Here is a 16,258-nt window from a genome sequence, read left to right as displayed (position 1 = left end):
ATTAATATAACTTGGTAGAAAATTTAAAGACTATGAGTATTGATTTTCCATTATTCCATCTATTGCGTCTTTGATTGAAGCAAATTTCGGCCTGTTGGCTGGGTTGGACTGCCAGCATCCAAGCATAATTTCATAAAGTCTGTAACAGCATAGATTAGGTCTAGGCAATCGATAACCCCTGCGCAGTACTTCGTATATCTTTGATAAACATATGGTAGGATAGGGAATACTTCCTAACATCATGATCTCCCAGAGAAGTACACCAAACGACCATACGTCGCTTTGAGTCGTGTAAACCCGATACTTGAGCGACTCCAGAGCCATCCACTTGATGGGCAGCGGATCACCGCAATTTGACTTCTTATAGTGATTCTGTTCATAAATATCGCGACTTAGACCAAAATCACAAATCTTTATCGTATGGTAATCGCTCAGCAATATGTTCCTGGCAGCCAAGTCTCGATGTACTATGTGATTCTGTTCCAAGAATACCTATATCATCCGTACACAAATAGGTATAGGTATTATCACTACATATGTGTTGTTTTCTTTTACTTTTATTTGTATATATTTAAACTGAAAATAATTGCGAATATTAAAAATATTTTTTGTATATTGTTGTGTAAGGTTATAATTTATTAATGGTAATAATGTTTATTATCTAAGAAATATTGGTAGTAAGAAAAAATTTGGTTAAAACCGAATTAGTTATATTATTTATTCATTTATTTTAATAATCTGAACTAATTCTTTTATATATTTTAGTTGTTATCAATGTAAAAATAATTTTTAGTATAAATCATAGACATATAAAGATATCTTTATATGTCTATGGTATAAATACAAAACCCATAGCTTTACCATTCCGTTTGCCACTTGGCTGGCGAAGCGTATCAAATCTTCAATTGTTAAGAATACGTTTTCTTCGTCGTGGTACAAGTAACAATTGTTGAAGACCATCGGTGGTGATCCACCGTTAGTCGCCAACGACGTATTTCCAGTGTCTAACATTGTATTCTCCTTGTCGTTCACGGTAATCGGTAGACCTACTCGATCGACATTAAAATCGTTGACGTACCACGATTTTATATTGATCTATACAAATGTTAAACAGTTAAACTTGCACAGCGTGAGACTTATGTTGATAAATGGAGGGAATCACTAGACTCATTACACATGTTTACATGGGAATACTTAGATTGTACTGTGCCAGTCGACGACAAGTCAGTTCAGTGGTTGGTTTTTAGGTCAAAGGGTCGGAAAATTTATAATTAGAAGTAATTTATTTGCTCCCAAAGGTTTTAGTAAAAAAATGTATAAATGTATGACTTTTTGTTGATGATTATTTAAGTAATTATATTAATTTACTTATTATTTGAAGATTCTATTAACAAAAGTCAATAAATCATTTTCGAATAGGGGCGCTCCAAGATAAGTTAAAAGCGACGAATACTCTCCGTGGTGAAATTCCACACACAAAACTGTGGCAACTGCCATTGCACTTTATGTAAATAGTTATGGGTACGTACATTTATAAATATGTTATTAGAGAAGAAACAAAAGCAGTGAGAGTGGTTATGAAAATGAACGTTGAAGGGAAAAGTGGAAGAGGAAGGTAATTAAAAAAGAGATAATTGGATAAAATCGAGAATTATATGAGGGCTGTTGGTGTGTGCGTAGGGGATGTAGAAAATCGAGACGAGTGGAGGTTTAGGATAAGGGTGGCCGATCTCAAATATTTGGGATAAAGGCGAAGAAGGGAAAAAAGATTAATAATGTGGTATAATAATAATAATGGTAATTAGTTACCTACACGTTCAGTTGTCTTACCTTCCTTAAGTACGTCTGCAAGTCACCCAGCGGACAGTACTCGACGACCAGCATGCACCGCTTGTTCACGTCCAAACAGCAGCCGATCATGGACACGATGTTGACGTGCTTTCCAACCGTCTGCATGAGAAGTATCTCATGGATGAACCGTTCCGATTCACGACCGGTGGGATGGTCGCGCAACCATTTGACGGCCACCGGAAGCTCGCCGCCGTCCGTTTTCAGCACGGCCTTGCGGACCTCACCGAAGTTTCCGTGACCGAGGACCACGTCGGACACGATCACGTCTTCGCGTCTCAGTACTACGTCCACGTCGTCCAGGCCCTGGAGTGCAGCCATGTCGTATCCCACACCGGCCGCGACCACCGCGCTCGCCTTACGGTCGTCATCGGCCGCCCAACGCCCGTACGCGTACTGGCCGAGCGTGAGTGCCATGCAACAGAACGCGAACGCAGCGGCCGTCCACAGGTAAAACGAGCCATGGTCAACCGAGCCCTGTATGTACTTAATACGCCGCGGCTCGCGCACCACCGTCTCGTCGCTGTGGTCCGTCCGCGAGAACGCCTGCACGCTCGCGAAGTAATGTTCACTAAGCGGCACGTCCTTGAAGTACGCGTTGTTGACTGTCCCCGGCACCTGTTGCTTCGCGCCATCCAACTTGACGGTGAAATAATCGACGCCCACACCGCCCGTATTCCGACTCTTCCAGCTCATCTTCACGTTGTACCTTCCCTCACCTCGGTCCAACGTCTCGTCCACCGACAAGTTGTACGGTGTCCCGGGAGCTAAGCGAGAAAAACTGTTTGTACGGGTACGGCAGTAATATTGGATTTTCGAAAAAGAAATCCACCACGCTTGTAACGTCTGAGATTCTGGGGTCTTATCCCTTTGCGTATCCAGGAATTTTTTCTGAGGGGGAGGGGACTGATCAGTTACATCAGTGGCGTAATTATGGGGAGGGGCAAGTGCCCCCTAACAATTTTTTGAGAGATAAAGGTATAATTTTGCCCCCCTCCCCAGATAATCCAACAGTACAAATAGCACCTTTTATTAATGAACTCTTATGGGTGTTATTTAACAATATTGGTACCTAGTACCTGCTACCTACAATTTATGTTAATCTGAACCACAAAATGAGTTAAAAGACTTATGTAAAATCAAACAATTAGATATACTGTATAAAATACATACAATAAAAATATGTTTTAACTGGTGAGGGGGAGGGGTGTCTGGATTTTGGTAATAATAAATATATTACATTGCCCCCCTAGATTTTTTCCCAGTTACGCCACTGAGTTACATAAAACATTGAAAAAGAACAATAGGTATTTACTGTAGCATAAATACTCAGAACGGTAAATTAAATCAAGATACCGAACCTAAATTAATTTCGTGTTATTTCAGATTATTAGATTAATATATATACATTGGATAGGTAAATGCAATATAATTTTAAATTTTCTGAAATTTCGATGAGAGTGGGCTCTAATTCCCTCAGTCATCCTCGGATACGCCATTGCTCCAAACATATAAAGTATCGCGGGCATTATAATAAAGATGGCCAAACGGTCATCTCCGATAATTTGTTTGCTGTTATTTGTACTTAACAGTTGTTTATCGATTGCACACTTTTTTCCGTTGATCTTCTGTTGAATAATATTCGATAATATAGTTTTCCTATTATAGATTTATAATTACAGTCTTACAGTGTTTACAATAATAATTAATTAGCCATTTCCATCACAAAATAGATATACTTTCGCGTGACTAATTTGAAATTATAGAGGCAATTGACATTTTATTGAAAAGTAACCATCACCCCACTTATCAACCAAAACCAACCCCCATATCTATAGTTGTTAAAAAATTATTAAAATGTTATTTTAACGACTATTTTCTTAATTGCTTAGCTTTTACCCATAACATATTGGAATCATTCTTATTCTGATATTTTTATACCTCGAGAATTGAGTTTATTTATCTCCATTATTTTTTATTTACACGGTATATCAAAGGTATTGAACTATGAGTTAATATGAAATTAGTAATTGTGCATATTGTACTCTATAACACACAGTTTCTAAGAATTTGTATAAAATCTCCATGCATTATGCTATTTTAATAAGTGTACAATTTTTTTTTTTTTTTATTAACATGTATTGATGTCCATTTATGTTTGATCGATACAAGAATATTATTTGGATACCGTTATATAAAATAAAACTCATCTGTGACGTGTTACGTGTTACGGGTGTATTATACAGAGACATAGGTACTCACGGCATGAGATCGGATCAAAACGTTCCAGACATGAGGGTGTAGAGAACACAAAGATGATGTTTTTACTGGTTATGGGTGGTGAAGTTTTCCTATAGTACGCCCGTATCGACACCGTGTACACATTGTCAATGGTCAGGGAAGTCAGCGTGACCGGATACGACTTGGCGACATCCAGATAAAACCATTTCGGAATTTCCATCTTCTTTGGATAATATATGATTTTGTAATTGCAATTGTTGTCTGCAATTTATAATCAATGAATGGACAATATCATCATTCATACACGATGAATATATTATTATATACTTGTTGTTTATTTAACGCAATGTTTCCCGGTAGATGAGGGGAAAATTCTTTTCTAGGATAAAATGTATGGGTACTACATGGGGGTGATGATGAAATTGCAATATTTGTTAAAACATAAAATTTACAAGTTTACAATCTATAAAATTGATAATAATTGAAAAATGTATTATCTTGTAATTTTCTCTACATAATTTTTTATTTAACTATCAACATATTACTATTATTAATTGTATCAACACTATACTAAATATAATTTAAGTACCCTATTGGAAAATATTACAAACAAAAATTATTATAAAACTATGATAAATATAAAATATATTTTGGGTACTCAAAGTGAACGACTAGATTGTGAAAAAAATTGCATGATGTCAAATTGGAGTGACCGTTTCATGAAAAAGTTATTTCCATTTCATGAAATGGTCAATTTCACTAAGTGGCTACGAAATATATAATAGCTAACAGATTATATAGGTATCTGTGGGAAACATTGATACAATGTGTCCCCGTACAAGATAATCTATGGGTCCTACTGACAACAGGAAAAAAATATATAATAATATATACATATTTATTAATAGCGGCTCCATGGTATACGTTCTGCACATCGGCTTGTATGCGTACCTATTGATCGTTCCCACGTGAGCGACGTTTCGATCGATCTAGAATTATTATTTTTTGTGTTCAACGAATTATTGAAACCAGAAATTTGGATTGCGCGAACAGGGTCTGGGACGCGTGCTTTGTCTAGTGTCTTATGGACCGGCGTGTCCATTACGCGGTATACGATGCCGTCCGTCACCGTCCAAAACCTAGCCGCGTGTTCAGTGTTCGGCATTAGATCGTCGAAACGGATGTATGACAACGAGTTCACCTGTAGATCCATATGAATAGAAACCAGTTACTTTTTATAGTTATAGTTTTAGTCATTAACAAGTGTTAAACAAATATCATGTAACAATTAGATTTTCATTTTTATAACAATTACTGAAACATAATATGATGACCGTCCATAATTTCTGTAAGAACTAAATTTCCATGCTCGTCCACTAGGTTAGTTATCCCACTATTATTACATACGTCGGCAGAGATCCAATTACGCATTTATCATACGTAATTTAAACGTTTTGCTGTTAATCTACTTAATATTAATATTTTGACTTTTAATTCACTAAACTGTCATTCTAACATCGTCTTATATTGTCTACAGTATAATAAGAAATAGAACATTATGTTAGTTGTTAATCTCTTATCCAGGAGTGGGATAGCCCACTATATTGATTCAGAACTCGTTGATAAATAATTATTATGAATGTTCGTAAAAAATATAAAACATATTAATTCATTTGGAAAGGGGTTAATAACTTATTATTGTTAAAAGCTGCATTTTTATAAAAATTTAGTAATTGCTATTCTCAATTTTCCTGAATATAGGGTCTTTTATAATTATAGGAGAGCAGGTGGTTTTTATTAGTCCATTCCGTTCTTGCTATTATTTACCAATTTAAATATAGTGAATTCCACTTAATGTGAATACGTTAAGACCAAACCCATCTGCCCATATTAAGTGGTTGGGTATATAAACCGAACTTAATTCAAAAACACCAACATTTTCAATTGAAAATTTTTTATTGTGCGCACGTAAGACATGGGTTAGAAAAAAATGTTAAATTAATTTAATAGATAAATAAATGATGATAGATAAAATTATAATGAATAATATAATCTCGGGACAATTAATTTTTCAACAACTTTACGTTGTTTAATGCCTGGAGGAATAGACTTCACTTTGTCCAAAACCGCGCGGAAACCTTTTTTTCTAGATAGTCGAAAACGTTCACTATCGCGTTGAAATTCATTTGTAAACGTGAAATAATTGTCGAGTAAGAAAAAGAAAGCTGCAAGTTTATCACTTTATTTTTTTTTTTGTTTTTTCTGGCTGAAGACTGAATCACCATCCCTATTTAGGCCTTGGATAGTTAAAATATTTCAAATACCACATTAATTTTCAATTTATTAATTAATATATTAAGAGCAGTACTATACTTATAACATATTATATTACTTATCGACATTTAGGAGTGATTGATAATCATGATTATTTATATAGTCCTTAATAGTCTTAACCTAGAAGGATAAATACAGAGGATCGGTCAAATTAATTTACCAATAAACTGTGATATTTTTTTCAACTATTTAATATTTTGCACTTTTTCCTATTTTGTTATATAATTTTTGCAATAAAAGGTAAATTCATTATTAAAGTTTTTTATTATTATTTTATAATTGGTTTTATTGCCTCAAAAATCAACAAGTCGGATAAACAAATATATTTTTGGTTTCTATGAGTTATGATGAAATGTCGCAAAACCCATTTAACTACCCTAAATATCGCCGATTGGTTTATTTTTTATTAATATTTCATTTTGAACTTTTCAATAACAAACCTTCTTTATTATACGCATGTCTACACGCGATGTATTGTAAGACAAAAACTCGACAAATATTAGTACCGGATCGTTGTAAGTGGTTGCATTTCTCTTATCATCCCAAACAAAGGTCAGTGAATCAAATTCACGACACAAAAGCCTTGCATTGTCTATCACGCTCATGTCACCTGTAACATATAATACTCGTATTTTCAATAATATTTTAAGAACAAATAAACATAAATAATAATATCTCGTTTTATTTAAATTAGGCTGTGTCGTTCGAAAATTATTATTGTATAAAAGCGTTTTATAATGAATAGTATGGACAGAATAGAAAAATTTAGTGGCAAATCATGGAACGAGTGAGTAGCGTAGGTGGTAGAGTTCAAATCAGTTCGCTGCAGAGTTCAAATCTGCAGATGACCTGTTATAGTAAATAATCTAAGTATTGTATTTGGTCGGATGATGGTACAATTAATATGACTTGGCTGTTTATTGTAATATTGATGTAATGGTCATTTTTCAAGGTAAATGTAATAAAAATATAATAAATAACTATAGATAAATTATAATAACTAAAAATTAAAAATTTATTCAATTGTTACTTCTGTACGACCGCCAGTCTTTAACGCACGTAAAATTTTTCTGAAACAAAAAAAAAAGTTCCATCGTCATACAATTTGCAAATAATATTCTGATACTGTAAATCCATAGTATATTTTATTTTGATTTCCTGTCTCTGACGTAATATCGCATAGAGGGTATTTGATTATTACAGTATCAGTTACTGTAGGGTTGTACCTATTATGTATTAGGCATTGTACGTATTCTGTATTGACAGTAAGTTGTAGACATTGTAGAGTTTTGACTAATATCATTGATTTTATTAAACAAAAAAAACGGTTACATTGTTTTACGTAATGCGATTGTGAATTTAAAATTTAAATCGATATAACTCCAGTGATAATTCGAAATATAACATTTGTGAATTGAATGAACATGAACATAAATACATATACACGTGTAAGATGTATAAGTATTACACAGATATGTACATATATATTCGGAAAGCGATCGGTATGCGGACCACCTCGACATCAACGATTTGTATGCGTATTAACATAATCATTTATAAGACGTTCGCCTCTAAAAATAAGTATTTGTACACGAACACTGACGACATAGCAAAGATATCGGTAGGTAAGAAAAATATGACATGGTATAGGCATATATAATATAATAGGCACGTCAAGGTGTAATTTTTTCTATAATACTTTGAAATTCGAGGCCAACTGATAACACACCAATTTTTTTCAATAACATAATAGTGTATAAATAAATATTTAAAATCAACGTGTATATAATAGACAATTCAATGTTACTAAAATTTAGACTCTATAAATACTAAATAGTATAATATACTATTATACTGTACAATTTATGAATTTTAAAACCGTAACCATAACTGGTATCTGCCCTCCATAGTCCATGCAACATCTATACAAGCATATATTATTATATGCTTGTATTATATATATATATTATATGGTGGAAGTGGCGTGTCCAGAAATTTCATATAGGGGGGGATTCTATCTGATGGTGGAGTGGGAACTAAATCTAAACAGGGAAATAATAGTTAAACCTGGTAAATTTTAATAAGAATAAAGAAATGGTTTTCTCGTTGCACTCAAAACGCCACTTTTATGACTTTTTTCGTATCATTATCCTAATAATTGTAACTTCACTTAAAATTACCTTTTGATTTGCTACAAATTACTATTTTATTAATTTAATATGAGTATATTATACCACCAAAAGGTACAAGAGTAGCTAGAGTAGCAAGAATAGAGCTACCCTACTTACTTATTTATAGGTACCCAATCAAACATTTTATTCATTAAATTACTTTATTAATTTTTAATTAAAATGCAAAACAATAAAAAAAATATATAGTAAAAAATATAAAATATAATATAATAAAAATGCTTAGCTCTTGTACTCAGTTCATATAGAACATCATCAATCTTTAACTGTATATTTCGATGGATATTCATCAGGACTAATCCATTCAACTTACCGATTGATCAATTTTTTCGTCACGTTTTAACATTATAACTAAAAAAAATAAACTCACTCAAATATGTAGTAGGTAATAGCAAATATACAAATATACAAATAAATATTTGTAATATACAAATTAATTTATAACAAGTAACAACTCCCTTGCTGATAATATTTTATAACACATTGATAAGCTGATGAACATTTGGATAATACATTTTGTCGGTTAGTCAATAGAGTAACGATAACAATATTACCTACTTCAATTAATTTATAATTCGTGTAATCGCCAGTATAATCGTACAATCATAATTTATGTTTGATTGCTTCTCTTAGTTTTCATGAAAGGCCGGTCATAGAATATACTACGTGACTATACTAATATACGTAATATACTAGATGTGCTCTATACTAAATAGTAAATAAAGGACGTAATTGAATAAAATAATAATATCAATTTTGTGAAATGTTGCATTGTAGGTATTATTATATCAAAATAAATTAGTTAATCTCATAGGAAAACAATTTAATTGGGGGGGGGGGTATTACCCCTAACTTCTCCTGGGAACGCTACTGATAGAGGGTAGACATCAGTTATGGTTACGTTTGTATAATTCATAAATTTGTATAATTTGGTTTATAACATTATATCGTGGCACAAAAGCACGGTTATGTATAAATAATACCGGTTTAATATTCGTTAGTAATAATTTAACTCGAAGCCATTTGTTTACAGAAATTACTAGAACACAAGTTAAAACCAGGTGATCATTGAACCAATATTGTAGATGGTAGATACCTACTTTATATATCAAATTACCAATTATTATGAATAAGATTTAACACCAAAAACAAGGCATCAAGCGATGAAAAACAAAGTTGAACTAATTAAATTTAAATTGATTATTTTCAATTTTATAGATCTATTTCCACGTACCAATCTCTAATTTCTCTGGTAGACGGTGACTCTGGTAGTAGGATTTTTTATCATAGAACTTCGGAAATTATACGCATTGTCACCAAATTTCAATTTTACACACCATTAAATATACAATTATAGTGTTTTCACTTTGATTAAATGTTGATAGAATATAGTCTCTCCAAAACCTTAAGTAAAATAAAATAAAATAATTTGCAGAAAACATAAATACATTATTTAAAAACAAAAATAATATCATTATGTACAGTTTTCATTCCGAGATTTAACTGCTTTGGCCGTGTACCACCTTTCTGTAAATGTTTTGTTCTCTAAATATTGCATTACGTTTATCTCTAAAGCGTATACGTGAATGGTTAGGAAAATATTTATTTTATGATTTTCAGTATACCCATATGTTGTAAGCTTTGGTTTTATATATTTTATTCTTAAACTTAGTGTTTATTATATAAGAATACAGTAGTCACTCGATAATTCGATATTCAGGGAACCGAGCTGAAAATTCGATTCATAGAGGTTTTCGTATTACCGTGTGTTTGAATAATCGAGATGAAAAATATTATTTACATTTGTGTTTATCATTTATTATACATTTATTTTTATATTTATATATATTATTATATATAAGGCTCGGAACTTAATGCACTTAAAAAGTACTAAATATGCATGCACTTATGCGCTTAAAAAAGTACAAATATACCTTAAAAATATGCACTTAATTTTTTTTTTAACTCAAACATTTTCATAAATAAAGATATTTTACTAAACATACTCGTACATATCAACAGTACAAATGTTATTAGTGTATTATACTAAGATAAACATAATTTCTAGGTATAAATATATAAGGTAAAATAAATTAAAATAAATAACTTTAAATTTGAAATTTCTTTCAAAATCTTCCCATTAAATTATATATCTGTAAAACATAAATAAAAACTAGAAATAACGTTTAGAACCCAATTCATAAGTAAGAAATACATTTTGTTTTTACCTGAAAAACTATTGCATTGAACGACTAAAATTTTTTTAATGTTTTCAAAAGTTAAGAGATCGCCAACTATCCGATTAATATAATCAACGATAATCATTAAATTGTTACGGTTAAATATAAATAAAATTGAACATTTTGTGTCAACCTGAGATTTGAGAATTATGATAGGTACAATATCTAATAAAATCTCTCGAAATAAATATTTAATTATTGTTAACATTTTTAAATGATATTATCAATTCATCAAATATGCTTTAAAAAATGGCAAAATTAAGAAATATGCGTTTTAAATTGCTAAACCATTAAATATGCACTATACATTTTTAATATGTTTTTCGTATTGTCATGAAAATAATTTCAAGCTTACTTAGCAATAAATTGAATAGCCCTATAAAAATATGCACATACAACATCTTCCGAGCCCTAATTATTTGATATTAAAGAAATCTGTTATTTTTTTTTTTTTATGATAAAGTGTTTGCTACAATCTGGTCTATAGCGTTTATTTTAGTATAAATGAAAGCGTAAAAGCTGGGATATAAAAACATACAGCAACATATTTTTTTCACCAGTTTCAATAACCGTGATCACTTTTTTTTTATTGTCTAGTGACAAACATTTGTACTTTACGGAACTCGTATTGAAACTGACTACGTTTTATTCAATTTAAACAACCGTTTTTCTATTTCAGACGTTTATTTTGATAAAATAAAACGATTTATGTCAAAAGATGTAATTCAATTCAAGTGATATAAGGTAAACTACGATATTATTTTATCGCCGTCGTTATAAATGTTATTAAAATCATAACAATAAATTTATTTAATATTACACACAGTAGAAAAATTCGAATAGTAAAGTGTCTTCCACCGCTAAACATTTTGAATTAACGAGGCGACTGAAATAAATTAATGAATTATGTGTTAATTGTATTAAATGTACTAATTATATAGGGGACCAAGCGTTTAGTTTGATTTATGCATTTTTTAATTATCAAGTGACTACTGTATTTATAATATTGTAGATACACACAATTATTTATTTAAGTTCTGAAAAGGTGTAGATTACTGAACATTAAGTCAATTAATTTTTGAAGGTTGTAGAGGCGGCTTCAGGGGGGTCTTAGGGGCCACAGCCCCCCAAGTTCGTACCGTATTTATAAAAAAATTGTTATTGTTAACAAAAAATGTATATTATAATATGGACTATTATACGACACGCACAAGTATGTATATAGAGCCATAGAGGTACGACAGTGTAAACGATGTACCTACTATCTATATTATGAAGAACCAATAAAGCCATAAATAAACTATATTAATATAAAATATACTATGGTATGATACTATGATATTATTATTTTATAGTGTTCAAAACATGAATTGCGTAGCATAAATTTCTGTACGGATTAAATTGTTGTTTTCTTTTTATTATAAGATTTTGTAAAATTATAACTTGCCACTCCTCCCTAACCAAGGCTTTGGAGCCGCCCCTGGAAGATTAAAGATTTTGTTGAATAAAGTCTTATTACATTTTAAGACGTATTTTTACGTATAAAAGAGTATAATCGTCATGACTGTAAATATATTGTGAATTTCCCTGTTTTTGGAAAAAAATGTTTTATAGTTGATAATAATATTTGTCTGCATGTTAACAAGTTAATTATTTCGTGTCTAAAAACTTAAATTAAAATATTATTATGTACTCATATGGTCAAAAATTAACCATAAATAAGTTCGTGTAAAAATAAGAGACGTTTGTTTGGCTAAAAAATAACTGTTATGTTTTCAGTACAAAAATATTTAATTTATAAAATGTAAAAACTAGATGTGTTGGGGTATTACATGTTAAAAAAACAGTTTCTTTAATTTTCATGGAGGGTATATATTAACTATAGATTATTATTATTTTTTTTTTTTTAGTAAGATTTTAGAGGGTGTAATTTTTGAAGTATATAATCTATTATTAACAACTAGTTTGATATTTTTAACTTTGTTACTAAAAATGTTTTAAAGCTCAATAAGTGAAAATTCCTGGTTCCACCTCTGTTTATAATTTGTAATTGTTTTTTAATTATATGTTACATGCGGCATTATTACATTTATCTATTGGTGTATTTCTCAATACAATTTTAATAAAATTTGTTTCCGAAAAAGTGACCCTTGTGAATCAGTTGAGGATCAAATTGATGAATTGGTTCATTGTGGCCTTATTATTTATATATAAATTTACATTTATATTTAATGTAATACAATTAATATTTTAATTTTTCGCATGGCATGTATATTGTTCAATTTTAAATTTCTCTTTCAATGTGGGTCAGCTTTACGATTTCGTTCATAATTTATATAGGTATTAAGATATTCAATACCTATTTTATTGTTCGACTGTATTTTAAAATATAGCTTTTAATTACACGTAAAATATTATGAGATTTTTACTGTGTAACCAGGAAAGAAATATAGTTTAACAATAAATACTTACATTCGTAACAATACTATCAACATTTTGGTTCCAAACATATTGGGAGTTTAGATTCCGACAAAATTCATCTTCGTGCCAAAATTGTTGAGACGCAACAGTCGCAGACAGGGCCACGCAATATATGTATAAACACATCAAAGGATACATACTGAATGTCAGACGGAAAAATATGATATAACCACGCTGCCGATCTCTCGTATGTATTATGTAAATAAGGCAACATACATTCAAAAGGATTATAGTGTACAATAATATGCAAGCAATATACTGAACGCAATAAACGCTGTATTTCAAACATAATTTAGAGGAGTGTCTTCCACATTTCCTTTTCTGAATCTATTAGTTTTATTATGTTGTATTTTTCTCAAGCGTAAATATTTCTCTAGGAAATATTACATAGTTAAGTACTACTTCGGAATATAAAAAATAAATAGTTCTGGAAAAATATATTTAATCGGAGGAGTATAATTAGAGACGCATTTAAGGGGGGGGACGAAAGGGGCAAATACCTTGAGTTATGATATACTTAAGTTAATTGAGAAACATAAAATTGAACGGCCATACAATTTCTTTCTTCTAACCAGTCATTAAAGCATTTTGGAATAATTATATTCGATATTCATTTTCTCTAGACACGTATATTTGCCTTCAGAATATTTCTTAATTTTTCGTTCGCGAAATAATTATTTTCTTTGGTACTTATTATCCTACCAAACCATAGACGCAACTATGTGGTTTCAATTTCTATACCAAACGGAAATACTGATTTTGGTCAAAGTCTAAAATATCGAACAGTTTTTGGTTCTCTGCAATGTTATTTACAGAAGACATATTAATGGTAAGATCAATTTCTGATCTAGAGGAGGGGAAGTGGGTATAATTGTCCCCGAGCACTGTTGGTGGATGCTGCATTTATATTAGCCCCAGCGTCAAATTCCCTATATACAACACTGAGTAAGATGTATAGGTACAGTATATATAAATTTAACAGTATGCTGATTATATTTTTTTTTTACTGTAGTGATTAAAACGTAGGTTCTAAGTGGATTCTTATGATAGACATGGATCATTTTTATCAATATTTTTAGAAAAAAAATGTCGTGTTAAAGACGTGATCTATATTTTTTTTTGCCGTCACAAATCCAAGCTGTATATTCATTAAATCTTCAAAATAAAAGGGTGACAACATTTGAATGCATAATTTGCGTTGTAAGATTGTATAATAACATCTACCACTAGTACCTACTACATATTCAATTATATTGTCGTATTCAAGAAAGACGAATAGGTGATGCAATGCTACGATTCATTGACTAACATTTATTCCAAATTCCCGGGATAATATAATATATTGGTTTCTTAACTATAGTGTACGACGATAAATTATGGATAAAAACGTTGTCATACTATCGTTATATATTATAACATATTATCGACCGTTTGGCCGCCCCTGATATAGGCTTATAGTAATATTGTATTATTGTTTTATGCATTCGATTTCTTTAGAGCAGTGTTTCCCAAATGGTGTGCCAATACAACTTGAACTATTTTTATAAAAAAACATAAAATGACTTTTTTCGAAATATTTAAATATAATTAATACAAAATTAATTTTAAAATTACAAAAAAAAATATATAATTATAAATTTTAGTGTGAAACCTGTGCTTGATGTTGTTTGCATAATAATTCAATTCTTTGAGGGATCGACAATAAACATACTCGCATTTCTTGTTCAACTGATAAAAATCGTTCACGTTTCTTATTTTTAATATTCGTTAGTGCGGAAAACCCAAGTTCACAAAGGTATGTTGTAGAAAATGGTAATAATATATTTATTGCAATTTCTGTAATTATCGGATACTCTGGTTTAATAAAATGCCAAAACTAGAACAGTTTAAGTTCATTAAATTTTAATTTCATTATCACGATCAGATTTAAGTTCTAAAAGTTGTTCTTGTTCAATTTATCCTAAATGTGATATTTCATCTGATGTTACTGCAAAAGGAATGTGCACCCAATTATATTCGTTAATAGGCAAAGATGGGTAGTATTTTTTCATTTTTTTTTTAACATTATGTGATGATTTATTATCAAATTAGATGTTACTTCTCCATCTGAATCAATATCTGCTGTTAATAGAAACATTTGTAGATTAATTTTCTGTAAGAACCCATTTAATTTATCAGACGATGTTAATATGTTTTCATTTTTACCTTGCATATTGGAACTAAGGATATTTAAATGGTTAAAAATATCAGCTAGATAAGCAAGTTTTGCAGATTATTTAATCGAGTTACGAAATTGCTGTTTAGGTCTTCATTATTGAACAATGGCAACAATTAATTTTTCATTTCATAAAATCTGTTTAAAACGCTTTGCCTTACCCTAATCATCGAATTTTAACCAGTAGCGCATTTAAGGGGGGGGGGGGGGGGAAAAAGGGGCAAATGCCCCAGGCGGCAAATTTTTAATTTTCACACCTTTTTCGGTATTGTTTAGTATTTTAAAAAATATTGTTGAGTATCTAATAAGAAATTAAAAAAATTATACTATACCTAGTCACCTAGGTAATAGTGAAATAGCAAAATAGGTATATTACATTTATTATTCGATAAGATATTATATTTTCGTTCAATGTTTATAATAAAAACTCGGGTACACAGAACGCGGTATTCACTTTAGTGCACATTCAAAAAGTTTACAAAAGGAGTAAAATTGTACCTAAAAGTGTTCAATGTATATTAGCATTTATAAAAGAGAATAGTTTAGTTGAAGTATATCCTTATATTGATATTGCTCTAAGGATGCTACTATGTATGTACACCTTCAAGTAATTGTTCAACGGAAAAATCATTTTCTACATTAAAAAGAGTTAACATTTATTTAAGATCAACAACGAGAGAAAATCGTGTTAATTAATTAACAACCCACAA

At 30.6% G+C, this 16,258-nt stretch overlaps 2 protein-coding genes across 5 annotated transcripts; both read right to left on the bottom strand.

Moving 5' to 3' along the window:
* Positions 1–10: 10 nt before the first annotated feature.
* LOC112686269 (tyrosine-protein kinase receptor torso-like) lies at positions 11–13,471 on the bottom strand. Of its 4 annotated transcripts, none has more exons than XM_025558470.1 (8): positions 13,325–13,471; positions 7,454–7,493; positions 6,864–7,033; positions 5,041–5,290; positions 4,111–4,350; positions 1,831–2,615; positions 862–1,095; positions 11–492 (listed from the first exon to the last, which is right to left on the bottom strand). In XM_025558470.1, exons 1-8 carry the CDS (start codon positions 13,469–13,471, stop codon positions 31–33), a joined length of 2,328 nt encoding a protein of 775 aa, XP_025414255.1. In that variant the 3' UTR covers positions 11–30. The 4 variants fall into 4 exon arrangements, with proteins under 4 accessions (XP_025414255.1, XP_025414257.1, XP_025414256.1 ...); XM_025558472.1 differs by lacking the exon at positions 13,325–13,471 and adding an exon at positions 9,847–9,951; XM_025558471.1 differs by lacking the exon at positions 13,325–13,471 and adding an exon at positions 8,926–8,973.
* A 1,501-nt stretch (positions 13,472–14,972) lies between these two features.
* LOC112686290 (protein FAM200A-like) lies at positions 14,973–15,545 on the bottom strand. The gene is made up of 2 exons (XM_025558502.1): positions 15,432–15,545; positions 14,973–15,209 (listed from the first exon to the last, which is right to left on the bottom strand). The coding sequence occupies exons 1-2, from the start codon at positions 15,543–15,545 to the stop codon at positions 14,973–14,975; spliced, it is 351 nt and encodes a 116-aa protein (XP_025414287.1).
* Between the last annotated feature and the right edge of the window lie 713 nt (positions 15,546–16,258).

This window comes from Sipha flava, unplaced genomic scaffold, assembly GCF_003268045.1.
Source record: "Sipha flava isolate LNK unplaced genomic scaffold, YSA_version1 303_pilon_pilon, whole genome shotgun sequence".
Lineage (NCBI taxonomy): Eukaryota > Metazoa > Arthropoda > Insecta > Hemiptera > Aphididae > Sipha > Sipha flava.
The sequence above is the reverse complement of the archived record's forward strand: the minus strand, read 5'-3'. Positions and strand labels throughout refer to the sequence as shown.

What these genes read in the sequence shown, in the direction of transcription:
- LOC112686269 (XM_025558470.1), bottom strand. Translation starts at nt 13,471, where the DNA reads ATGTATCCTTTGATGTGTTTATACATATATTGCGTGGCCCTGTCTGCG. An exon ending in AGACTGGCGGTCGTACAGAA is followed by an intron (nt 7,034 to 7,453) that starts GTAACAATTGAA and finishes TATATGTTACAG; the next exon opens with GTGACATGAGCGTGATAGAC. An exon ending in TGCAGACGTACTTAAGGAAG is followed by an intron (nt 1,096 to 1,830) that starts GTAAGACAACTG and finishes ACATTTGTATAG; the next exon opens with ATCAATATAAAATCGTGGTA.
- LOC112686290 (XM_025558502.1), bottom strand. Translation starts at nt 15,545, where the DNA reads ATGCAAGGTAAAAATGAAAACATATTAACATCGTCTGATAAATTAAAT. An exon ending in ATATTGATTCAGATGGAGAA is followed by an intron (nt 15,210 to 15,431) that starts GTAACATCTAAT and finishes AAACTGTTCTAG; the next exon opens with TTTTGGCATTTTATTAAACC.